General features: G+C 42.0%; 1 protein-coding gene across 1 annotated transcript; it reads left to right on the top strand.

The window, feature by feature from the left end:
• The first annotated feature begins 536 nt into the window (after window positions 1-536).
• Window positions 537-25,550, top strand: LOC149436692 (extracellular calcium-sensing receptor-like). Its single transcript, XM_089661595.1, has 6 exons — window positions 537-733; window positions 11,200-11,485; window positions 13,282-14,076; window positions 18,881-19,108; window positions 21,911-22,034; window positions 24,512-25,550. The coding sequence occupies exons 1-6, from the start codon at window positions 537-539 to the stop codon at window positions 25,423-25,425; spliced, it is 2,544 nt and encodes an 847-aa protein (XP_089517721.1). The 3' UTR covers window positions 25,426-25,550.
• Window positions 25,551-25,772: the final 222 nt, after the last annotated feature.

Below are 25,772 nucleotides of genomic sequence, written 5' to 3'. Positions count from 1 at the left end.
TACGCCCCAAAGACATGCTGGAAGCAGGGGCGGACTGACCATTTGGAAACTCGGGCACTGCCCAAGGGCCCGGGGTCAGTAGGGGGCCCCATGAGATGCCCCTGGTACCTTTTTTATAGGCTTTTTTGAGTTTGGGCAAGGACACAGGGGCCCCATGATCCCCTATTGCCCAGGGGCCCCATGAGTTGTCAGTCCGCCCCTGGCTGGAAGGTTAATTGGCTCCTGTCTAAATTGGCCCTAGTAAATTTAAGTTAGGGACCTTAGATTGTACGCCCCCTGAGTGTTAGGGACTGATGTGAATGTACAATATATATGTAAAGCAGTGCGTAAATTGACAGCACGATATAAGTACCTGAAATAAATAAATAACAAATAAGACACACCCCACTCAGTAATGCTAATATGGTAAAAAAAAGTAGTTGCCTGATGTGAAGGATACAATGAAATTAAATGCTTGTTGCTATCCCTGTGTTTAATTTACACCCACAGATATCACTGCTTGATCCTTAAACAAGATGGTCTCCTTATCTACGACAATGTGGACTCTGGTCCTTTCACAGCTCATTCCAGTTTTTCATTCAGATGATCAAAAATGCCGTTTGGATGTCTCCCAGCTGGAGGCGATGGTGCAGCCTGGAGATATCATGATTGGTGTGGTGTTACCTCTACACTTTGATAAGGTCTACCAACAAGTCCTCTTTAAGGAGAAGCCACCTAAGACCACCTGTACAATGTAAATAGAGTTTAACTTGCCCTGGTTTTATGCCTACCCAGTGAATCCTTATTGAGTATGTTCTAGCCAACCTACACTAACCAGCCACTTTATTAGGTACACCTTGCTAGTGCCACGAAAATCTCCCCCACACCATGACCCCACCACCAGTCTGAACCATTGATACAAGGCAGGATGGATCCACCACACCATGACCCCACCACCAGTCTGAACCATTGATACAAGGCAGGATGGATCCACCACACCATGACCCCACCACCAGTCTGAACCATTGATACAAGGCAGGATGGATCCACCACACCATGACCCCACCACCAGTCTGAACCATTGATACAAGGCAGGATGATGGATCCACCACACCATGACACCACCACCACCAGCCTGAACCATTGATACAAGGCAGGATGGATCCACGACACCATTACACCACCACCACCAGCCTGAACCATTGATACAAGGCAGGATGGATCCACCACACCATGACACCACCACCACCAGCCTGAACCATTGATACAAGGCAGGATGGATCCACCACACCATGACACCACCACCACCAGCCTGAACCATTGATACAAGGTAGGATGGATCCACCACACCATGACACCACCACCACCAACCTGAACCATTTATACAAGGCAGAATGGATCCATGCTTTCATGTTGTTTACACCAAATTCTGACCCTACCATCTGAATGTCGCAGCAACCAGTCTGCCCATTCTCCTCTGACCTCTGACATCAACGGGGCACCCTGGTCCACACAACTGTTGCTCAATGGATATTTTCTCTTTTTTTGGACCATTCTCTGTAAACCTTAGAGATGGTTGTGCGTGAAAATCCCAGTAGATCAGCAGTTTTTGAAATACTCAGACCAGCCCGTCTGCCACCAACAACCATGCCACATACAAAGCCACTTAAATCCCCTTTCTTCCACATTCTAATGCTCAGTTTGAACTTCAGCAAGTTGCTTCACCCCGTCTAGATGCCTAAATGCATTGAGTTGCTACCATGTAAATGGCTGATTAGCTATTTGTGTTATTAAGCAATTGAACAAGTGTACCTAGTAAAGTGGCCGGTGAGTGTATATTCCACTGAATGGTGTTAATGGTTAATATAAAAATGTTTTCCTTTCTCCTGGGATTTGCAATTCTTCACATTGCAGCTGAGGTCTCATGGTATCTATGGGATTAGCTGGAAGCACTGATATTTAGGCATCAGCAAATGCACCAACCATGATCTTCCTTTTTGGTAGAGATCATGTGAATAACACAGCTGTGCTCATAAGTTTATATACCCTTGGTGGAACTTTCCAGAAAATATGAGTGATCCTGCAAAACGCTATTTGATTTCAGAATGTTGGTCAGATGAAGCTATCATCACAGAATTTTGTGTGCCCTTTGACAATGATACAGATAACTGAAAGCACTCAGATTGCCCTTTTGAAAAAAATTATACACCCTTGAATGTTTGAGCTGATACTATGCACTCAAGTTGACATGATAGGCTGAAATGTCATTGAAGGGTAATCATCCACACCTGTGGCTTGTTTGAATGTATTAGTGTCTGTGTATAGTAATGGAGGCCATAGATGGGGAGAAAACCGGCCGATTTTTCTTTAAAAAAAAATGAAAAATCGGTCGTTCAAGCGGCCGACGTTACCAGGAATGGTAAAAAAAATCGGCCGATTTTCATCCTGTCTACAGCCGGCAAAAAGTGTCCCTGCAGAGAGCTCCGCTATTTCTTTGACAGTTCTTTGACATTTATAGCGGTTGCAACAATGTATCTATTTGTATCCATTTAGGATACAGATGTTTTTATTCGGAAACAAATAGATACATTGTTGCAACCGCTATAATTGTCAAAGAACTGTCAAAGAAATAGCGGAGCTCTCTACAGGGACACTTTTTGCCGGACTGGAATTCCTCTTCTTCTTCATCCTCTTCTTCTTCTTCCTCTTCTTCTTCTTCATCCTCTTCTTCTTCATCATCCTCTTCTTCATCCTCTTCTTCATCTTCCTCTTCTTCTTCATCCTCTTCTCCTTCTTCTTCTTCATCCTCTTCTTCTTCATCATCCTCTTCTTCATCCTCTTCTTCATCTTCCTCTTCTTCTTCATCCTCTTCTCCTTCTTCTTCTTCATCCTCTTCTTCTTCTTCTTCTTCTTCTACTTCTACTTCTTCATCTTCTTCTTCATCCTCTCCTTCTTCTTCTTCTTCCTCTTCTTCAACCTCTTCTTCTTCTTCTTCCTCATCCTCTTCTTCATCCTCTTCTTCTTCATCCTCTTCTTCTTCTTCTTCTTCTTCATCCTCTTCTTCATCTTCTTCATCCTCTTCTTCTTCTTCATCCTCGTCTTCATCTTCTTCATCCTCTTCTTCATCCTCTTCTTCTTCTTCATCCTCTTCTTCATCTTCTTCATCCTCTTCTTCCTCTTCCTCTTCCTCTTCCTCTTCTTCATCCTCTTCTTCAGCTTCTTCATCCTCTTCTTCATCCTCTTCTTCATCATCCTCTTTATCCTCTTCTTCTTCTTCTTCTTCATCCTCTTCTTCTCCATCCTCTTCTTCATCTTATTCATCCTCTTCTTCTTCTTCTTCTTTATCTTCTTCTTCATCCTCTTCTTCTTCTTTGTCTTCTTCATCCTCTTCTTCTTCATCCTCTTCTTCTTCTTCATCCTCTTCTTCTTCATCCTCTTCTTCATCCTCTTCTTCTTCATCCTCTTCATCCTCTTCTTCTTCTTCTTCTTCCTCTTCATCCTCTTCTTCTTCATCCTCTTCTTCTTCCTCCTCTTCTTCATCCTCTTCCTCTTCTTCTTGTTCTTCTTCTTCTTCATCCTCTTCTTCTTCATCCTCTTCTTCTTCTTCCTCTTCTTCTTCTTCATCCTCTTCTTCATCCTCTTCTTCTTCCTCTTCCTCTTCTTCTTCTTCATCCTCTTCTTCTTTTTCTTCTTCTTTTTGTCTTCCTCTTGCAGGTCACTGCTCATGCGCAGATTTTTTTATCGGTAAAAAGATCGGCTGATTTGCCCATAATTGCCGCGAAAATCGGCCGATCGGCAAAATCGGCCGATTTTTTTCCAACTTTACCGATAAAAAAAATCTGCCAAAATACCGAAAAATGGCCAAACAATTAACCCACTAACGATCCGAAAACCTGCCGATTTTATTTTCGCACGAAAAATCGGCCGATTTTCAACCCATCTATGGCCTGCATAACTGAGTTTCTAAGCTCTTGAGAATCCCTTTGTGCTTCATTCAGGATTGTGCCTGCTTTACTGGTTACTATAAGTCCTAATCCCCACAGGGAATTTAGTCCCTGTGCATGTTACTCTAGGTCAGTGTTTCTCAACCTTTTTCAGTCAAGACACCCTTTAAAATTATGGACAGTCTTGAGGCACCCCATTCTAAAATGTGAGAAACTATTCTAATAGTTTTATATAACGCAGCAACATCCACACATGTAGGACACCCAACATTAGAGGTGATTTATTCTTTTAATCAAAAACACTTCTGCACACTGGTACTGACTAGTATTCCAGTGTTTCTCCTCTCCCTCAGTTTTTCTCCATCACTTATGGAGGGGGTGGGGGAGGGTCAAACTAGGATGCTGTGCAGGCGACTGACAACCTTCTCATCAACTGATGATGTCATTGGCTGTCAAGACGCCTGCGGCTAGAAGGTTGTAATGGTGCGCAATGAAAACCTGTGGCTTTGTGTAACTAAAAGGCAGAATTGTTCCACCCGCTGGCTTGTATAAACATTTTGGGCAAATTTAGGCTGCTATAGGTGATGCCACACTAGCAAGCTATATTTCCTGACCACTTGTACAAGAACAAGCATTACATAGACTTTATGGTCACAACCAGTGGAGTCAACAAGGTCTATGAAAAGAAGCACACCATCCCTACCATGAAGTATGGAGGTGGATCTCTACTGAGCTGCAACAGCACAGGGACGTAGAGGAAAATCTGCATTTATCTACCCTGAAGTTGTACATTGGGGAAGGGGGGGGGGGTTATTTGAACCTTCCAACATGACAATAATCCAGAACATAATGCGAAGTTCCAGTCATGTTTGTGTTTATTAAAAGTCAGCAGCTACATAAACTGTATCTGCTGACTTTTAATAAACACACACTTACTTGTCCCAGGGTCCAGCGATGTTCTCACCCGCACCATCTCTTCTCTGCTTCTTCTCTCCCCGACACCGGCATCACAACTGTGGGCACCAGGCTGTGACAGCTTGTGGCTTTACAAATCAATTCATTTGGGGTTTTTTTGTTGTGACAATAACACGTGATCACTGTGACCAATCACAGCTAGTGACACAATTGCATACAGTAGATAGCATGAAAGGAAGCCAGCTATTGTTTACAATTGTTATTGATGGGTCACATGGAACTGGCAACGGGCCGGTACACTGATCTGTCATTGGCTGTTTCCAAGGTACACAGCTGGTGACAGATCTTACCACAGCGCGGCCACGCGATCCGTAAAGATAGGAAATGAAAAAAAGTGAGCGCTGATCCTAGAAAGCAGCTAAGCACTCTAAGTAACCAATAAATACTTATACAGAATAATATAAATAAAAGTGCAGCGCTAAGTGATAAATCTGAAAGTTGTCCACTATAAGTCCAGTTCATATAAACGTGCCAGGTGACAAACGGAAATCCACAATGGTGATCGGTGAGGAAGTAGCAGAAATGCGCACTCACCAGAAGGCGGATATATATAAGCAGTATATATCAAAAGCTCATGGATCCTCGGTCAAGAAGAAACAGGTCTGGTCACTGTGGATTAGCCTTTCCTTTCCTCAAGGGTGCAGAGCAAAATTCTTCCTCCTCTTAGGTGGATCAGCAGACGTTGTCGCTGCAATGATCTGTACGGACTCAGGAAGTGAGATGGCCGGAGAAATAATCCTGTTATACAATGTTACCAATACCTTTAACAGGATTATTTCTCCGGCCGTCTCACTTCCTGAGTCCGTACAGATCACTGCAGCGACAACGTCTGCTGATTGGCCCACGCCGGCTCCCGTAGTATCCCTCCTAGAGGCTGCCGGGAGTTGTAGTTTGCTGCATTTCCCAGTGTTTCCCTGTCATGGCTGCCTCCAGTTAGGAGTACCTCTTCGCAGAGTCCTTATTAGGAATCCAAGCATCCACCTAAGAGGAGGAAGAATTTTGCTCTGCACCCTTGAGGAAAGGAAAGGCTAATCCACAGTGACCAGACCTGTTTCTTCTTGATCGAGCATCCATGAGCTTTTGATATATACTGCGTGTATATATCCGGCTTCTGGTGAGTGCGCATTTCTGCTACTTCCTCACGGATCACCATTGTGGATTTCCATTTGTCACCTGGCACGTTTATATGAACTGGACTTATAGTGGACAACTTTCAGATTTATCACTTAGCGCTGCACTTTTATTTATATTGATCCGTAAAGATAGCATATGACGCCTATCCAGATCGATGAGAGTCCTGCTTGGCCGTCATTTTGCTATTGGCCGGGCAGGAAAAGATTAAGAAAATAATAATAATAACGATAATAATGATAATAATAAATGTGATTATTCATGTTTTCCTAAAAAAATGGTCCACTTCTACAAATTCTGCAAAAAGTATGCAAACTTATGAGCACAATTGTACCTCTTCATTGGTCATGGCTGATACCGGAAGACTAAGTTACATTTTTCAGTTGTATTGAAATTTTTTTTTAAAACAATATTATCTTCAATCTGCTTTATAGATCTGCTAAAAAAAATACTATACAACAGATTGCAAAACAAAATGTTTATCGCACAGTAAAAAAACAAAAAACAGATCTCCTAAATCGCAATTTAATTTCAGTTTTGATGTGTAAATTTTTCCAGGATCTTCCAGGCCCTGTAAAAGAAGTAAGTGTATACCTTTCTCTAGGCCCTTGTCTTGAAATGCTGTCACCTCAATGCTCCTTGATAGTTGTAGGCAGGATTTTTTTTTCAGCAGGAAAGTGGGGGAACGAGGTTTCAGCACCTCCAGCACTCAATGAATGTAATGCCAAGGAGTGATGGGTGTGTTGGAGGAATTATTGTTGCTGGCCGCTAGGAAAGCTATTGTAGCTGGGGTATCTATTGTTTGTTGTGAGAGATCTGTTTTTGCTAGGAAAAATCTACTGTTGATGAAGGGGTCTATCGTTTCTGGCTGCTGTGGGGTCTATTGTAATGGTTGCGCCTGCTGTTGCTTGTGAGGGATCTATTGTTGCTGGGGGTCAGTTGTTGCTGGGAGGGATCTATTGTTGATGGAGGAGTCTATTGTTGCTGGCTGCTGGGGGCCTATTGTAATGGTTGTGTCTACTGTTGCTTGTGAGCGATCTATGGTTGCGGGGGGGGTGGAGCTGTTGTTGGGAAGGATCTACTGTTCATGAAGGGTTCTTGTTGCTGGCTATTGGGGGTCTATTGTATTGGTTGTGTCTACTACTGCTTGTGAGGGATCTATTGTTTCTGGGGGTTCGTTGTTGCTGGGAAGGATCTGCTGTTGAGGTAGGGGTCTGTTTTTTATGGCTGCTGCGAGATATATTGTTGCTGGGGTGGCTCTATTGTTACTGAGGGGATGGTTTGTTGCAGGGGGTCCATTGTTGCTGGGAAGTCTAATGTTGCTGGCTGCACGGGATCTATTTTATTGCTTTTCATCAATAAATTCCATACAGAATTACTTAGCACAACACAATGATACTTTTTTATTATTATTATTCAGGATTTATGTAGCGCCAACAATTTTCTCAGCGCTGTACAAAGTGAAGGCAGACATTACAGTTACAATACAATTTGGTACAAGGGGAAACAGAGGGCCCGGCTCGTCAGAGCTTACAATCTAGGAGGAGGGGTTGAGTGATACAAAAAGGTAATAGTTGTGGGGGATGAGCTGATGGAGGAAATAAATGGCGGTTTACTAGGTAGAAGCAGGATAGGCTTCTTTAAAGAGAAAGGTTTTCAGGGATCGTCTAAAGGTGGATAGATTAGGACACAGCCGGACAGATTGGGGTAGGGAGTTCCATAGGATGGGAGAAGCTTAGGAGAAGTCCTGGAGGTGAGCATGGTAGGAGGTGACACAGAAACTAGAGAGCAGAAGGTCTTGGGAGGATCGAAGAGAGCGGTTTGGTTGATATTTTGAGACCAGGTTGGTGATGTAGTTGGGGGCAGAGTTGTGGATGGCTTTGTAAGTTGTTGTAAGTATTTTGAATTTTATTCGTTTAGGCAAGTGTAAGCCAGTGGAGGGATTGGCAGAGAGGGGTGGAGGACACTGAATGGAGGCCAGCGGAGGGATTGGCAGAGAGGGGTGGAGGACACTGAATGGAGGCCAGCGAAGGGATTGGCAGAGAGAGCAGATACTTAACGGTTGATAAGGTGGATGAGTCTGGCAGCAGTATTCATGATGGACTAGAGGTGAGATAGCCTATATAAAGGTAAGCCAATGAGGAAGGAGTTGCAGTAGTCGAGACAAGAGATTACCAGGGAGTGAATTAGGAGCTTTGTGGTATCATTGGTTAAAAAGGGGCGTATTCTGGAGATGTTGTGGAGGTTGAGGCGGAATGATTTGGACAGGGATTGGATGTGGGCCTGAAAGTATAGTTCAGAATCCAGGATTACACCTAGTACCCTAGCATGCAGGGATGGTGTCAGGGTCCTGTCCACGGCAGAAGTTCTGGAAGTTCTGGCATTTCTGCCAGTACCCTGCATGTCCGCAGAAGCGCACGTCAGATTCAGTCTGGTGCCAAGCGGCCTTTATAAGGAGGCTCATCACTTCCTCAAGTTGCTGGATGATCTCTAGCTCCCCGTGCCCTGTTCCTGTTTCCTGTGAATGTGACCTGTGATTTCCTGATACCGACTCAGCTTGCTCCTGGACCCGTCTACTCTGCTTTACCCCTGATCTGACCTCGGCTTGGCTTACGGATACTCTCTCTCTCTCTCCTCTGTGTATGACCACGGCTATACCATCTGACTATGTCTTCTCTGATTCCCACCTGGTACCTGAGCTTGGCTTGAACCAACTACCCAGTAAGCATCTAAATCCCGGAAGGGCTTGCATACCACGCACAGGTGCCTCATGTCTGCAGACCTATCTCAAAGCACCAGCTGTGCTTCTGAGTGGACCACCAACCAGCACTCCTACAGGCAACCTGTGCAACTTTGGGCCTGACTCCCGCTGTCCCACTCTTAGGGGAGTCTGGAACTTAGCCGCAAGGGAAGCCCTCTCTCCATTGGCCTCCATCACCAGGTACGTGATAGATGGGTTGATAGTGGTGCTATTGATCCTGACAGAGAAATCAGGGGAAGAGGCACGTGGAGGAGGAAATCTTATGAGTTCACTTTTGGACAGGTTGAGTTTGAGAAAGTGGTGTGACATCCAGTCTGACATGTCTGTTAGTAAATCTGTGATATGCAAGGAAACTGATGGGGTGAGCTGAGGAATAGAGAGATAGATTTGTGTGTCATTAGCATAGAAATGGTATTGGAAGCCATCAGCTGACCCAAGGAAGAAGTGTAGATCGAGAATAGAAGAGGTCCAAGGACAGAACCTTGGGGGACCCCGACAGTAAGAGGAGTAGGAGAGGAGGAATTAGAGTTGTAAGTGACACTGAAGGTGCTGTGAGATAGGTAAGATTCGAACCAATGGCGAGTATGGTCACATAGACCAAGTAAATATAGTTTTTTGAGGAGGAGGGGGTGGTCAACTATGCCAAAGGCAGCGGAGAGGTCCAAGAGTAAGAGTAAGGAATAGTGACATTGGTTTTAGTGGTTAGTAAGTCATTTGTGAGTTTTAGGAGAGCAGTTTCTGTGGAGTGTTGTGGGTGAAATCCAGACTGAAGGGAGTCGAGAAGGTTATTTTCAATAAGGTGGCAGCTCAGCCGGTTGCAGACTAGACCTTCAAGGAGTTTGGAGGCAAAAGGGAGTAAGGAGATGGGTCTTAGGTTTCTAAGATTGGTGGGGTCCAGTGAGCCCTTTTTAAGTATGGGGGTGACTAGCGCATGTGTTAGAGAGTTGGGGAAGATGCTAGTAGAAAGGGAGAGATTGAAGATATGAGTTAAAGAGTGAAGGATAGAGTCAGAGGGTGACCCTAGTATTTGTGAGGGAACGGGGTCCAGGGGGCAAGTGGTTAGGTGGGCTTTAGAAAATAGTTTACCAACCTCCTCTGTAGTAGCTGGGTTAAACAAGGGAAGTGTAGATTGTGCAGGTGGACAAGGAGTGTAGGGTGAGGAAGATATACTGTACAGTGGAGATCTCGTCATGAATTGTATCAATCTTATTTTTGAAGTGATTAGCGATCTCCTGGGCAGTGAGTGAGTTAGTGGGTGGAGGTAGAGAAGGACGAAGTAGAGAGTTAAAGGTAGAAAAGAGTTGAACGGGATTGCATGAGAGGGTGTTAATGGGAGCAATAAAATAGGTCTGTTTGGCAGTGTGCAGACTAGAATTGTATTTTTGAAAGGCAGATTTATATCAGTCGAAGTCTTGCTGGGTCTTAGTCTTACGCCATAAATGCTCAAGAGCACAGCTATATTTTTTGAGGCATTCTTTATTGAGACATACAGGATCTAGAAGACCCTGCATGTCTTCTCTGTGATCCATTAGATGTATTGCAATGCAAACCGCATTGCAATACATCTTTCCCCAGCTACTCTGGCCAGGAAAGTGACAGCCGTGACCCGGAAGTGACGTCATGGACACCCACAATAGCTTTCCCCAGGTCTGCAGATGGGCAAGCGGAGCCCGGTTACATGCCAGCAGTGCGCCTATATGTGGGAGTTGGGGACTGTGGAAGCGATCGGTGGCAGTGGAGCCACCTGATAAGCAGGAGTCTGCCTTTTAGTTTTATACACAATCCTGGTGGCTGCAGCCACTGGATTGTCTATAAACCCCCCTGCTGTCAGGTCCGTAGAGCACACGGACCTGGCAGCGAAAGGGTTAAAGCCTATGGATAGTAAAAACCCTCCCTGGCTGCCCTGGCACTACAAGTCTTAAATGCTTGTTTAGGTCAAGGAGACCTGGAAAAGCAGTTACACTTACCCAGTGCTCTCCTCTACTCCCCTACACTCTGGAGGTGGACTGTTCCTCAGCATCCTCATGCCCAGTGAAGGGCTATAGGCTTTCCATTGTACTTGATGACATTGGAGGACCTGTTACCCATCGGAGCATAGGGGAGAAGTAGCTATGGGGACTGGTCTAGCAGCACAGAAAGAACCTGCATTAGTGGACAACTGAAGTACAGCTGCTTTTTCCGGCCCCTTAGACCAAATAAGAATTTAAACCTCACGGTGTGGAGGCAACCCCACTGCAACAGAGGATTTTTCCTGGAATTTAGCTTTCATCCTCTAGGGGCTATCCATAACAAAATACAATGTTTTGGCTGGGGTTGGGCTTTACCCTTTTGTAAGAGTCTAATGAGAGGTACACTTTCATTATTGTTTCTGAAAACGAAATAAAACATTATCTACTGTACTTTCTTCAGGTTCCACCTTGAAACCTTTCAGCAGATCCAAGCCTTGGTGTTTGCTGTAGATGAGATCAACAGTAATTCCAATGCCAATTTTACCCTCGGGTTTCAACTCTTCGATTCTTGTAATGTTATTCACTATGAATTACAAGCTACTTTACAAACACTGACCGGACTCGGCACTGCCATTCCTAATTACCGCTGCCTCAGTGATGTCCCTCTCAGTGGAATAATTGGTTCTGCATCTTCCACGCATTCAATGCTGCTGGCTCATATATTGGGACTCTACAGATACCCTCAGGTGAGATATTATATGAATTTTATGTATATTATTTATTGTATTTACTTTCTGCTGCTTATGTAAAACCACCAAATTGAACAGCAATACTCAGACACAAGGAAGAGCCATAAAACTGTCCTCTCCGCTCCTCGCATGACCTCCTGCTCACTAGCTCCCTTGTCTCCTCCTCCTATGCTCATCTCCAGGATAGATGGGGGCACTTTAATTAAATTTTTTTTTTAATTAATAATTTATTTATTTTTACATTGTCACATTACATTTTTTTAAAATCGCTTTTATTGCTGTCACAGGGAATGTAAACATCCCCTGTGGCAGCAATAGACATGTGACAGGTACTCTTTATAGAGGAATCTGGGTTCTATAAGACTGCAAATCCCATCTCACCTCCGCACTTGAAATCATTCAAAACACCAAGATCAGTTTTTAAAAAATGGCGCCGATAGTTTCCTAGTAAAGCAGGTCAGGTCATCACTTCCAGCTTACTATAACCCCTGGTTCACATCTATGCGAGTGTGCCACTGCTGATCCGCATGAAAATCCGTGCAGCCGCACCACCTGCACAGAGAAATGCAGTTCTAATGGCATGCCACCCGCACTGGAAAACACATCCGTACTGGGGACTGAAGTTCCCGTGAGGGCTACATTTTCCAAAGAAGTGCAGAGACTTCTTTCCCTGCGTGTCACAGGCACGGGAGTCCATTCAAATGAATGGGCTCTCGTGCCCGTGCAAAACGCGGCCCTCACAGCTGCATAGATGTGAACCAGGGGTAAGGGAGAGATGATCAAAGCTGATCCCATCTTTGTTTGGCTGTCCGGTCACCCAGCGGACATGCCGGTTGGTCATTTAGGTCTCCCGTTGGGACAGAGGATCCTAAGAGAGTTGCAGAATGCAGCAGAAGTGGGGGCAGGGAGAACATCCCCTCCCACTGCTTGTACAAGAGAGACGACCACAGGCTCTAAAAAACAGTCCTGGGGTGATGCCTGCAGATGCAGGCACTACTCTGGTATAACCACCGAAGCCCCAGTGGGTCTGCAATTGGTTAAATGATGTTGATCAAATCGAGCAAACTTTGGTGTGCTGGATATTCACCAAACGCTTGAACATTTTTAAAACCCTAAACAAAGCAGCCAAATTCCTTTGAAGTCTATATAAGACAAATATAGATTTTTTTCCTGGTAAATTTGCAGACTTTAGGGTGGAAGCATGGGTATATGGGCACTGCCATGGGGGACAGCATGGGTATATGGGCACTGCCATGGGGGACAGCATGGGTATATGGGCACTGCCATGGGGGACAGCATGGGTATATGGGCACTGCCATGGGGGACATGTACCAATGCAAAAAAAAATAAATACATAAAATAATGTTCAGCAGGAAGCCAGTCTTTAAATGAGGCTTACAGAGCAACATTAAACATACACAATCCCTTTAAATAACATGCTTGGGGGATGCACAAATGGCATACCTGTAGGAGAAGAACTTAAAGTAAAACTATAGCATAACCTTTTTTTTCATTTTGAATAGAGTAAGGAAAGGTCATAACCCCAACCAGTTTATATTTTGACATCTGTCTCCCATGGGGGAGATTTTCCTCCACTTCCTGCCCCATAGCCAAAACAGGAAGTGAGAGGAAATCCCTGAAAATTAAGGGAATCCCTTGGGGACCCATAGGTCACCAGAGCTAGTGTCCCTATTGGAAGATTCGTAATAAAAGCAATACATTTGTTTGATTCATTTTATAAATTTTATCTATATCATAAATTGAAAAAATTGGATTTCTTTTATTCAATCTAGGTAAGCCATTATTCAACTAGCCGCCTTTTGAGCGACAGGTCAAAGTTCCCTTCCTTCTTTAGGACAGTGCCTAGTGATGAATTCCAGTCTCGTGGACTTGCCAAGCTTCTCTTACATTTTGGTTGGACTTATGTGGGTCTCCTGGCTGTGGACAATGATTATGGACAAGATGGGATTCGGCTGGTCAGACAGGAGATAATGAAGACTGGAGTGTGTGTTGCCTTCACCGAATATATTCTAATAAGGAAGCCCAACCGCAATGCTCCACACATAGTCCAAGTAATCAAGAAGACACCAGTTCGTGTCATAGTGGTCTTCTCAACTGATCCTGATTTAGTTCCTGTTTTTGAGGAGATGATAAAACAAAATATTACAGGAAAAATATTTGTTGCCAGCGAAGGCTGGTCTACATCCACATTGTACCTCAAGAGCAGATTCTCAAACCTTCTCTCTGGGACAATTGGTCTTTCATTCTCCAGTGGGACAATTCCTGGGTTTGGAGACTTTATTAAAAAAGTCCATCTATCCAAGGGGCAGGAATGGGTGAAGCTGTTTTGGGAAGAGACTTTCAACTGCAGAATTCTAGATAATGCTACAGAATATTTTCCAACATCAGTGGAAGTATGTAATGGAACTGAGAATCTAGACAACATCCAGAATAGCTACACCGATGTCTCCAGTCTAAGAATCACCAATAAAGTCTACAATGCCGTCCATGTTTTGTCCAAAGCTTTGGATGATTTTAGAAGCCAACATGGAAGCCACACAGGGATCCAGAATTTCAAACCATGGCAGGTAAGAGAACAAAAACAATATAGATATATACAATATAATGTAATAGGTGGCATAACCAAAGATATAAAATGTATCTCTATTTCTCTTTTTTGGGATTTGTTTTAAAAAAAAAAGCATAATACCAGTTTGTTAGTTGTATTAATGTTTTAATGTTTTCAGTTTCAAACTTGCAGTCAGTTACCTATCCAATGCAAATCTATAGAAGCAATAACCTCTACCGTGAATGTTGATGGGCTCTACTCTGTTCATCAACAAAAAACTAGAAATGTGCAGTTTTTTTAGGTACAAAATTCGGATGAAATTTTCATTTTTCGGAGATTTGGATGTACCAGAAACTCTTTATAACAACAGTAACAAATTTTAATGAATCCAAAATAAATTATAAGGAGACAACAAAATTAATTTGTTTCATTGAGTTGTTTGAAGCATCCAATGTAATGAATGATCCAAATTGATTTGTGAATAGCTGGTTGTTAAGTAGCGGGCGACTGCCCTGTCCTTAACAACTATGACTTCATCTGCTGTCAGCGGCTTCCAAAATGTATACAAAAGAAGAGCCAGCATTAGAAATAATTAAAAAAAAACCCAGTGTGGGGGTCCCCTCTAATTCATACAGATTTTAAGGGGGACCCCATGCCAAAAGAGAATTGTGTGGGGTCCATCACAAAATCCAAACCAGGCCCTTAGGTCTGGTATGAATTTAAGAGGAGCTCCACACCAAAAAAATGCCTTGTGGTCCCCCAAAAATCTATACTGTTATCTGAGCATGCAGCCCTCCGGGGGGCGAGCGAGCACACCTCCTCCTGAACCATACCAGGCCACATGCCCTCAACACAGCGGAGTGCTTTGGTGGAGGGGTTCCCCCCTCCAAAGCACCTTGTCCCCATGTTAATGAGGACAAGGGCCTCTTCCCCACAACCCTGAAATAGCGTTTGCAGGAGTGTTGGGGGTAGCTCATCGGAATCTAGAAGTCCCCTTTGACAAGCACACCCCCATATCCCGGCCCCTTGGGCTACACAATACCCCTACGTATTCACTAAAAAAAGTGCAAAGTAAAAACACAGACAGTTTTTGACAAGTCCTTTACTCAAACCCCCCCCCCCCCAAAAAAAATAAATAAATGTCACTCCAAAGTAGATTCAACATCATTCTCGTTGGGAACCATCCCCTGACCCACATTAAACAAAAATCCTGCTGCCTGCCAAATATGACCGGTCCCATCCAGGGACACTTTCCAAATGACAGCTGCTTCTCCCTTGCCAGTAAGTAAACATGGGGACGAGGTCACCCAGTGACACTCCCCAATGATATCATGCACAGGGGTCCTTGAGTGATGTGGGGTTTTATTACTTTGCACATTTTTTGAAGAAATGAGTAGGGGGGAAGCGGGATCTGGGGGGCCCCAGATTCTGGAAGCTCCTCCACAACCACCAGACCAGGGTTTTGGGGAAGAGGCTCTTGTCCTCATCAACATGGGGCAAGAAATGTTGGGGGAGAGTCCAATTTCCCCCAAAGCACCTTCTCATGTTAAGGGCATGTGGCCTGGTATGGTTCAGAGGGGCACTCGCTCATCCCCCCTTTCCATGTTTGGATAAGGGTTTGCTTTGGATTGTGGGTGGGGGACCCCACGCCATATTTTTTTTGCATAAAGTTCCCCTTAAAATCCATACCAGACCTATGGACCTGGTATGGACCTTGAAGGGGACCCCATATTTTTTTCTTTGGCGTGTGGTCCCCCTTAAAATCCATATGTAGCACTACCCCCGAAGGAGCTGTTTGATAATGCTTGTCACCAGTGGTTGCCCTAACCTTGCAAGCCTCCCGACACCTCTGACAGTCTGCATTAAGACATATTTCAACAGTATGAAATAATGATGCAAGAGACATCTTTAGTAACACCTCAAAAGGGTAGACAACAGAACGAAGGTTTAGGAGGTACATCCCCAGTTAATACATAAAAGCAAAACACTGATAAAAGGGAAATAACCAAAAAGCAACGGCTAACAAATTATACGGTCACAAATGGTACATTGTAACTATGTAACTGCAACTCCAGCAGCAGGAGGGGGAAGGAAAGGCCTGTTGACTTATCAGCTCCCTATGGGCCATTGATGTCACAATAGGGAATGCAAAGAATGTTATATATATATATATATATATATATATATATATATCGGACATCGGACACAGTCGATGACATATCTGAGTACCGGCCCCGTTTCCAGTACCATGTGACCTGCTGTGACCAATCACATCAGGTCACATGACAGTTGTATACAATGGATGGCTTCCTTTCATGCCATCCATTGTACACTAGTGTGTCTAGCTGTGAATGGTCATAGCGATCACATGCACAAGCTGGGCCAATCCCAGCCCAGCTGTGTCATGTGATTAGCCGTGGCCAAATCACAGCTAAGCACAAAAAAAATCCCTGAATGAATCGATGTCATTCAGGTAAATGCTTGCTTGTAACAAAGAAATTATTTGCTATAAGCAAATTGTGTAAAAAAAAAATATACTGATCACTTCCCCAAAGTAGTATAATGTTACTATGGTACCATTGTACTACTTTGGTCGTAGTAAAATATTAAAAAAATCTTTAAAAAATTAAACAAAATTATAATTTGTTTTTCGTGCTGTCACCAGTCAGTGTCCTGGATCACCTCCATGTCAGTTATATGATGATGCTGCACTGGTGACAGTATGTAAAAACAAAATAGTGAAAATATATTTTTTTTTTTCATTTTCCGAAAAATGATGACAAAATAATTACAACTTCAAAAAACTTGCCATGCCTCTTATGAAATACGCCGGACTGTCTACTTTACAAAAAGGGGTAATTTGGGGGATATCTGTAGTGTCCTGACATTTGGGGGATATCTGTACTGTTCTGACTTTTGGGGGATATCTGTACTGTCCTGACTTTTGGGGGATATCTGTACTGTTCTGATATTTGGGGGATATCTGCACCGTTCTGACATTTGGGGGGATATCTGTACTGTCCTGACATTTGGGGGATATCTGTACTGTTCTGACATTTGGGGGATATCTGTACTGTTCTGACATTTGGGGGATATCTGTCCTGTCCTGACATTTGGGGGATATCTGTCCTGTCCTGACATTTGGGGGATATCTGTACTGTTCTGATTTTGGGGGATATCTGTACTGTCCTGAGATTTGGGGGATATCTGTCCTGTCCTGACTTTTGGGGGATATCTGTACTGTTCTGAGATTTGGGGGATATCTGTACTGTTCTGACATTTGGGGGATATCTGTCCTGTCCTGACATTTGGGGGATATCTGTCCTGTCCTGACATTTGGGGGATATCTGTACTGTCCTGACATTTGGGGATATCTGTACTGTCCTGACATTTGGGGGATATCTGTACTGTTCTGACATTTGGGGGATATCTGTATTGTCTTGACATTTGGGGGATATCTGTACTGTTCTGACATTTGGGGGATATCTGTACTGTTCTGCCATTTTTGGGCCTCAAGAAATTAGATTGTACTTCAGGATTGATCAATTTCAGATATATTCCATAGTTTGTGAACTATAGAATATATCTGGCCTAAATTTATGAAGAACAATTATTTATTTGCAAACGTTTATAACAGAAACAAAGAAAAATTTGGGTTTTTTTAAAAAAAAATTTTTTAATTTAGCAAAAAATAAAAACCCCAGTGTTGCTTAAATACCACCAAAAGAAAGCTCTAGTTGTGTGAAGAAATTTATAAAAATTTTAGTTTGGGTACAGTGTTGCATGACCGCACAATTGTCATTCAAAGTGTGAGATCGCTGAATCCTGAAAAATGGCCTGGGCAGGAAGGGGGGGGAGTGCCCAGTATGGAAGCAGTTAAACAATCTCCATATTCACCCAGAAGCACCTAGGTTAACCACTTCATGTCCGGACACTTTCACCCCCTTGCTGCCCAGGCCAATTTTCAGCTTTCAGTGCTATCACACTAAGAATGACAATTGCGCGGTCATGCAACACTGTACATATATGAATTGTTTAGCATTTTTTGAGACAGATAAAACTTTATTTTGGTGGTATTTATTCACGGCTGGGATTTTTTTTTTCTATGTAAAAGAAAAAGTCCAAACATTTTGAAAAAACGTGTTTTTCTTATAACATTTTGCAAATAAATAATCTTTCTTCATAAATCTTGGCCAAAATGTATTCAGTTATCTTTTTAGAAAAAAAAATAACCCAAATTAGTTTATAACCAAAAATTATAATTTTTCTAAATTTTTTTTTCATTTTTAATTTTTTTTATACTATTATTTGTTTTTTTTTATATTATTATTTATGTTTTTTGGGGGGCTTTTTTTTACATACTGTCACCCTAGCAGTACAGTGTCACCATAGCAGTACATAGTGGGGGGTGATGAAGATTTTTTTATTTATTTATTTATTTTTTTACACTGATTTTTTTTTACACCCATAAAGGCTGTAAAAGCAATCATTTCTCCTTCTCTCTGGCTGCATTCTTGCAGCCATTGAGAAATACTGTGTGAGCTGTGATTGGTCACAGCTTGTCACATGGTACAAGGCTGTTGTGAATAGCCCTGTACCATGTGACCTCTGTGATCATTCACAGATTTCACACGTAGTAAGCAATGATGTCAGAAGTGACATCTTGCTTACTACTCTTCATGTGATCACTGATTGGTCAATCAATTATTTGATCTAAGGATCAGAGAGGAGTAGACTTCTAAAGACTTCCTTCATTTGTAGGGGTATATATCACAACTATCAAAAATTGTATGTTATGTCACTTACTTCTTTCACTTTTTCAGCTCCTCTGGTATGTGAAGAAGGTCAGAGTGAAGCTGAGTAATGGAAGGGAGCTTTACTTTAATGAGAATGGAGACCCACCAGCAGTCTATGACATCATGAACTGGCAGCTGAACCCAGACGGCTCCATAAGACAGGTCAAGGTTGGCAGCTTTGACATTACAGCCTCGTTGGGTCAAATCTTCTCCATTGACTCAAACGCCCTAATGTGGGCTACTGGAGACAGTAAGGTAAAGCTTTTTAAATAAGATGCTAGCATCTGGCCTCCCCTGGTCTACATCATGGAAAATATACACTCACAGACCCAGGGGCGGACTGACCATTTGGAAACTCGGGCACTGCCTGAGGGCCCGGGGTCAGTAGGGGGCCCCATGAGATGCCCCTGGTACCTTTTTCATAGGCTTTTTTTGAGTTTGGGTGAGGACACAGGGGCCCCATGATCCCCTATTGCCCGGGGGCCCCATGAGTTGTCAGTCCGCCCCTGCACTGACCAATGTATTAGGTACACCTGTTGGGAACACAAATTGCTAATTAGCCAATCACATGGCAGCAACTCAATGCATTTAGGCATCTAGACGAGGTGAAGACAACTTGATGAAGTTCAAACCGAGCATCAGAATGGGGAAGAAAGGGGATTTAAGTAACTTTGAACGTGGTATGGTTGTTGGTGCCAGACAGGCTGGTCTGAGTATTTCAAAAACTGCTGATCTACTGGGATTTTTACAAGCAACCATCTCTAGAGTTTACAGAGAATGGTCCGAAAAAGAGAAAATATCCAGTGAGCGGCAGTTGTGTGGAGGGAAAGGCCTTGTTGATGTCAGAGGTCAGAGGCAGGGCTGTGGATAAGGGGGTACCACCAGACCTCCTGTACAGGGCCCAGGCTAGCAGGGGGGCCCAAGAAGTTGGGTGAATCGTATTTGGGTGGGGAGGGTGATTGGCATGGCGAGGGGGGCAGTTATTGTAACTGATCCCCTGTATGGCTCTCTCTGCAGCAACTGAAACCTGGCTTCTTCTCCTCTCCCTCCTGCTGGCAGCTGCTGCTGCAGAGAAAACCCTACAGAGGATCAGTTCCAGTAATTGCCCCCTCGCCATGCCAATCACCCTCCCCACCCAAATACGATATACTGTATGTTAAAATGCATTTTAATTACAAAATATATGAAAAATATTTTTTAAAATACATTTCAAATATACTGTATGTCTTTAAAAATACAAATCTACATTTTTGGAACGCATTTACAAATATATGTCAAAATATATGTTAAAATGACTTTTTTATATGTTAAAAAAAATCTGAATATACTTAAAAAATATATATTTTTAAAAATATTTTCCATATATTTTGTAATATATAAAAAATGTATTGTGTGTGTGTGTGTATATATATATATATATATATATGCACGCAATGCATATTTTTATATATTACAAAATATATGGAAAATATTTTTAAAAATGTATATTTTTTAAATATATATATATATATATATATATATATATATATATATATATATACATATATTGAAAAATATTGAATATGGCCAAATTTGTAGCATTTGAAATATATGGCAATATATTTGGGAAGAACATTTTTCAAATATATTTCAAATATACATGTATTCTTCTTCCATGTGGGTATAGCACACGTTATTCCTCAAAATAACACACATTAATATATGTGCATTAGTGCACCACACAGATGTAAGTGGGGTCCAAGGGCGGACTGGCCATTTGGAAACTCGGCACTGCCCGAGGGCCCGGGGTCAATAGGGGGCCCCATGAGATGCCCCTGGTACCTTTTTCATAGGCTTTTTTGAGTTTGGGCAAAGACACAGGGGCCCTATGATCCCTAATTGCCCGGGGGCCCCATGAGTTGTCAGTCCACCCCTGGTGGGGTCTTATATTTGCTGTGCATGAGCATCTCAATGTCCTCTCCAAAAGAATGAATGGAATTTTTCTGGACATGTGAAAAAGTAGGGAACCAGCTGGAGGAGTTTGCTGATGAACATCTCAATTGGATGAATAGGGCCAGATGTGTGGATAAGTGAGCATAAGGCTGTCCATACACTATACAATTCTCGGTACTTGTCTGTTAATTCACCGAATTTATTTATTCAATATAGTTAACATAGTTTAAAAGTTTTATTTTAAACAAATTACTTAGCTAGGATGTCAGTAAAGTGGGTCTCTCTCTCTCTCTCTCTCTCTCTCTCTCTCTCTCTCTATATATATATATATATATATATATATATATATATATATATAAAATAATATATATTAATATATAATATATATTGAATAAATAAATCCAGTGAATTAACAGACAAGTACCCAATTCTCTGTCCAATTTCTGCCAAATTTCCTTTAGATTTACCTTCAACTATGTAGTGCAAGCGCCTGCCTAATTGGATACAATTGAAAGTGTTGTTAGGTTTGACCTCATATATAGTTACATAGTTAGTCTGGCTGAAAAAAGACAAAAGTCCATCCAGACTACCATAACCATATTATATGGTTTTTGGTAAATCTAAGCCAAAAATCTCAAGAAAATTGTATAATGTATGGCCAGCCTTAGATTGTTGGGAGGAGGTGGGGGTAATTTGAAGGATATCCTTCAAGTAGTCAGATTGTGTCCTCAACCCTGACATTTAGGGGGAGATTGACTAAAAGTGGAGCGCTCAGATTCTGGTGCAGCTGTGGAAGGTAGCCAATCAGCTTCAACCTTCAGTTTGTTCAATTACGCTTTGACAATAAAACCTGGAAGCTTTTTTTGCTTATAGCGCAAAAAATAAAAAATGCACAGGCAATCAAATACCAGCAAAAGAAAGCTCCATTCGTGGGAAAAAAAGGACAAAAATGTCATCTGGGTGCAGCGTTGCATGACCGCGCAATTGTCAGTTAAAGTAGCACAGCGCCGTAACACAAAAAATGGTCTGGTCAGGGGGGGGGGGGGGGTAAATCTTCTGGAGGACAAGTGGTTCATAGATGTCTTTTTGTCATGTTGCAGAAATGAACAACTTTCTCTTTGCCAGGTACCCCGGTCAGTCTGCAGCGAGAGTTGTCCGCCTGGTTTCAGGAAGGTAGCTATAACCGGTCAGCCTGTTTGCTGCTATGAATGCATTTCCTGTCCAATAGGAGAGATTTCAGGTACCATGGGTAGGTGAATCATCTTCTGCCTTCTAATTTGTGTTTGTATCTATTGATACATGAACGTTTATCGGGAAGATAGAGGGGAGGGAACAACGTCGCTTTTGATTTTTGTAGGTGATGCTTAAACCATTAACAATGAGAGATATTAAAGTATAACTATAGGCAAAACCCTTTTTTTCATTTTATTATAACCCCTGTCAGATTTATTTTTTGTGTTCGATTTCAGAGTTTTCCCTTCACTTTCTGTTCCATAGCCAAAAATGAAAGTGAGTGTAAATGAAGGTAATTCCCTTGGGGATCCCAGGACACCAGAACTAGTGTCCCCATTGGAAGAGTTCCCCTCTATTAGGCCCCTTTCACACGATCGTTCCGTATGTCCGTTTTTCATCTGTCCGTTTATAGAGGAAAAACAGACCCCCCCCCATGTATTTCTATGGACTTGCGGATGTAAATGGATAAACATCTTTTTTACGTCCGTTAATGTCTGCGTCTGTTAACATACGATTTTTTGAACGGAAGAAAACTCTATTTTTCTTCCGCAAAAAAAAAAAAACCCAGAACGAATGAAAAACGGATCTAAACAGATAAAAAACAGATGTAAACCAGATGTAAATGGATGAAAAACAGATGTAAACAGGTGAAAAATGGATGAAAAACGGAGGTAAACCGGATGTAAATGGATGAAAAACGGATGCAAATGGATGAAAAACGGATGTACACCGGATGTAAGTGGATGAAAAATGGATGTAAACAGATGAAAAACAGATGAAAAATGGATCTAAATTGATCTAAACAGATGAAAAACAGATGAAAAATGGATGTAAACCAATGTAAATGAATTAAAAACTGATCTAAACAGATGAAAAAGGGATCTAAATGGATCTAAACGGATGAAAAGATGAAAAACAGATGTAAACGGATGTAAACAGATGAAAAATGGATGAAATAAACATGAAAAAATACAGATCTAAACGGATGATAAACAGATGTAACCAGGATGTAAACGGATGAAAAACGAATTTAAATGGATGAAAAATGGATGTACACCGGATGTAAGTGGATGAAAAATGGATGTAAACAGATGAAAAACAGATGAAAAATGGATCTAAATCGATCTAAACAGATGAAAGACAGATGTAAATGGATGAAAAACAGATGTAAACAGGTGAAAAATTTGTGAAAAACGGAGGTAAACCGGATGTAAATGGATGAAAAACGGATGTAAATGGATGAAAAACGGATGTACACCGGATGTAAGTGGATGAAAAATGGATGTAAACAGATGAAAAACAGATGAAAAATGGATCTAAATTGATCTAAACAGATGAAAAACAGATGAAAAATGGATGTAAACCAATGTAAATGGATGAAAAACTGATCTAAACAGATGAAAAAGGGATCTAAATGGATCTAAACGGATGAAAAGATGAAAAACAGATGTAAACGGATGTAAACAGATGAAAAATGGATGAAATAAACATGAAAAAATACAGATGTAAACGGATGAAAAACAGATCTAAACGAATGATAAACAGATGTAACCACGATGTAAACGGATGAAAAACGGATTTAAATGGATGAAAAATGGATGACAAACGGATGCAAACCGGATGTAAATGGATAAAAAACGGATGTAAACAGATGAAAACTGGATCTAAACGGATGAAAAATGGATGTAGACCGGAAGTAAATGGATGAAAACTGGATGTAAGTGGATGAAAAACGTATGTAAACCGGATGTAGATGATTGAAAAACGGATGTAAACATATGAAAAACGGATGAAAAACAGATGAAAAATGGATCTAAATTGACCTAAACGGATGAAAAACAGATGAAAAATGGATCTAAATTGATCTAAACGGATGAAAAACTGTTGAAAAATGGATATAAACCAATGTAAATATATGAAAAATTATGTAAACAGATGAAAAACTGATCTAAATGGATCTAAACGGATGTAAACAGATGAAAAATAGATGAAAAAAACAGATTAAAAAAACGGATGTAAACAGATGAAAAAATGGACTGAACTGAAGAAAAAAAAGGGAACGCCCCTGTGAAAGGACCTGGGGCGGACTGACCATTTGGAAACTCGGGCACTTCCCGAGGGCACGGGGTCAGTAGGGGACCCCATGAGATGCCCCTGGTACCTTTTTTCATAGGCTTTTTTGAGTTTGGGCAAGGACACAGGGGCCCCATGATCCTCTATTGCCCGGGGGTTCCCAAAAGTTATCAGTCCACCCCTGGAAAGGACCCTTACTGTTCTTTTACTTTCACTTTTAATGATGATGGTAGAAATGACAAATAGAGAGGGGGAATCTCCTTAGCGGGGACACAATAAAAAATAACAGGGCTTCTAATCCCTCCAAAACTAAAAGAAGTTTCCCCTTTAGTTCTACGTTAAGGACAGAATTCTGTATTTCTGTATTTTTCTGTTATACGGTATGTGCACATTTCATACTTTGCCTACTTTATTTTGCAGATGCTTTGGATTGCTTCAAGTGTCCGTGGGATAAGTGGCCAAATCTTCAGAAAACCGAGTGTCTGCAGAAGGCCAAGGATTACCTGTCTTATGAGGACCCATTGGGCGCGACCTTGGCTGTAGCCAGTGCCTTGTCTTCGTTGATACCTGGCTTTATTTTGAAACTTTTTGTTCAGCATAAAAGCAGCCCTATAGTGAAAGCCAACAATTACTCCCTGAGCTGTCTTCTTCTCTTCTCTCTCTTGTTTTGCTTTCTCTGCTCTTTAGTTTTTATTGGTTACCCACAGCCAGAGAAGTGTCTCATCCGCCAAGTGGCGTTTGGCTTGGTTTTCACGCTTTGCGTGTCGTGCATTTTGGCAAAAACCCTCATGGTAGTTTTTGCCTTCATGGCTACCAGGCCTGGCAGCAGACTGAGGAGATGGACAAGACCAGAAGCCTCCTATTCAATTATTATGACATGTTTTTTAATACAATTGATCATTTGTATTTCTTGGTTGTGTGCTGCTCCGCCATTTCCACAATACAACATCCAGTCTCCACCAGTAGTTATTGTTGAGTGTAATGAGGGTTCTCCCCTTGCTTTCTGGACCATGTTGGGTTATCTCTTTCTTCTGGCCACCATAAGTTTAGTTGTGGCTTTCCTGGCTCGGAAACTCCCAGACAGTTTCAACGAGGCCCAGTTTATTGCTTTTAGTATGTTTGCCTTCCTTTGTGTCTGGATATCTTTTATCCCAGCATTCTTCAGTGCTCAGGGAAAATATACAGTGGCCACGGAGATCTTTGCCATTTTGACTTCCAGTTGGGCTCTGGTCATCTGCATGTTTCTTCCTAAATGTTTCATCATATTGTTCAGATCCGACATGAACACCAGAGAGTATTTCACCAGAGCCAACTTTAACAGAAAACAAACATAAACAATCTGGCTCACCTGTACTGCCATTGATGGAAGGATGGAAGGATGGAATTAACAAACAAAAGCTAAATGCAATATCAAGACTCTTCTAAAAACCACCAATACGTATATTTTGTGTATATATTAATAAACAAGCTTCTTTTTTGCTGTCCAATAAAATTGAATGTTTTGGGAGCTATAAACTGTTATTTTGTTTAGTATGTGGAAGTGGAGGACTGGTACTTGGCAAACCAGGTGCCACTGGTACCAAATTGATGTGTTGGTTGACAGTGGTGTATGCATGGTATGACTTGTATGGCATGTGCCCTTGGTTCCATCTGAAACGGGTGCTTGAGTATGCTATAGCCA

This window comes from Staurois parvus, unplaced genomic scaffold (assembly GCF_062004578.1).
Source record: "Staurois parvus isolate SC_StPar_1 unplaced genomic scaffold, SC_StPar_1.0 ptg001352l, whole genome shotgun sequence".
NCBI lineage: Eukaryota > Metazoa > Chordata > Amphibia > Anura > Ranidae > Staurois > Staurois parvus.
This window is presented reverse-complemented; position numbering and strand designations above follow the sequence as displayed.

Bases quoted from the DNA above. Each gene is read 5' to 3' on its own strand.
- LOC149436692 (XM_089661595.1), top strand. From the start codon at position 537: ATGTGGACTCTGGTCCTTTCACAGCTCATTCCAGTTTTTCATTCAGAT. The intron at 11,486-13,281 runs GTGAGATATTAT...TATTCAATCTAG, and splicing joins GACTCTACAGATACCCTCAG to GTAAGCCATTATTCAACTAG. The intron at 14,077-18,880 runs GTAAGAGAACAA...TCACTTTTTCAG, and splicing joins AGAATTTCAAACCATGGCAG to CTCCTCTGGTATGTGAAGAA.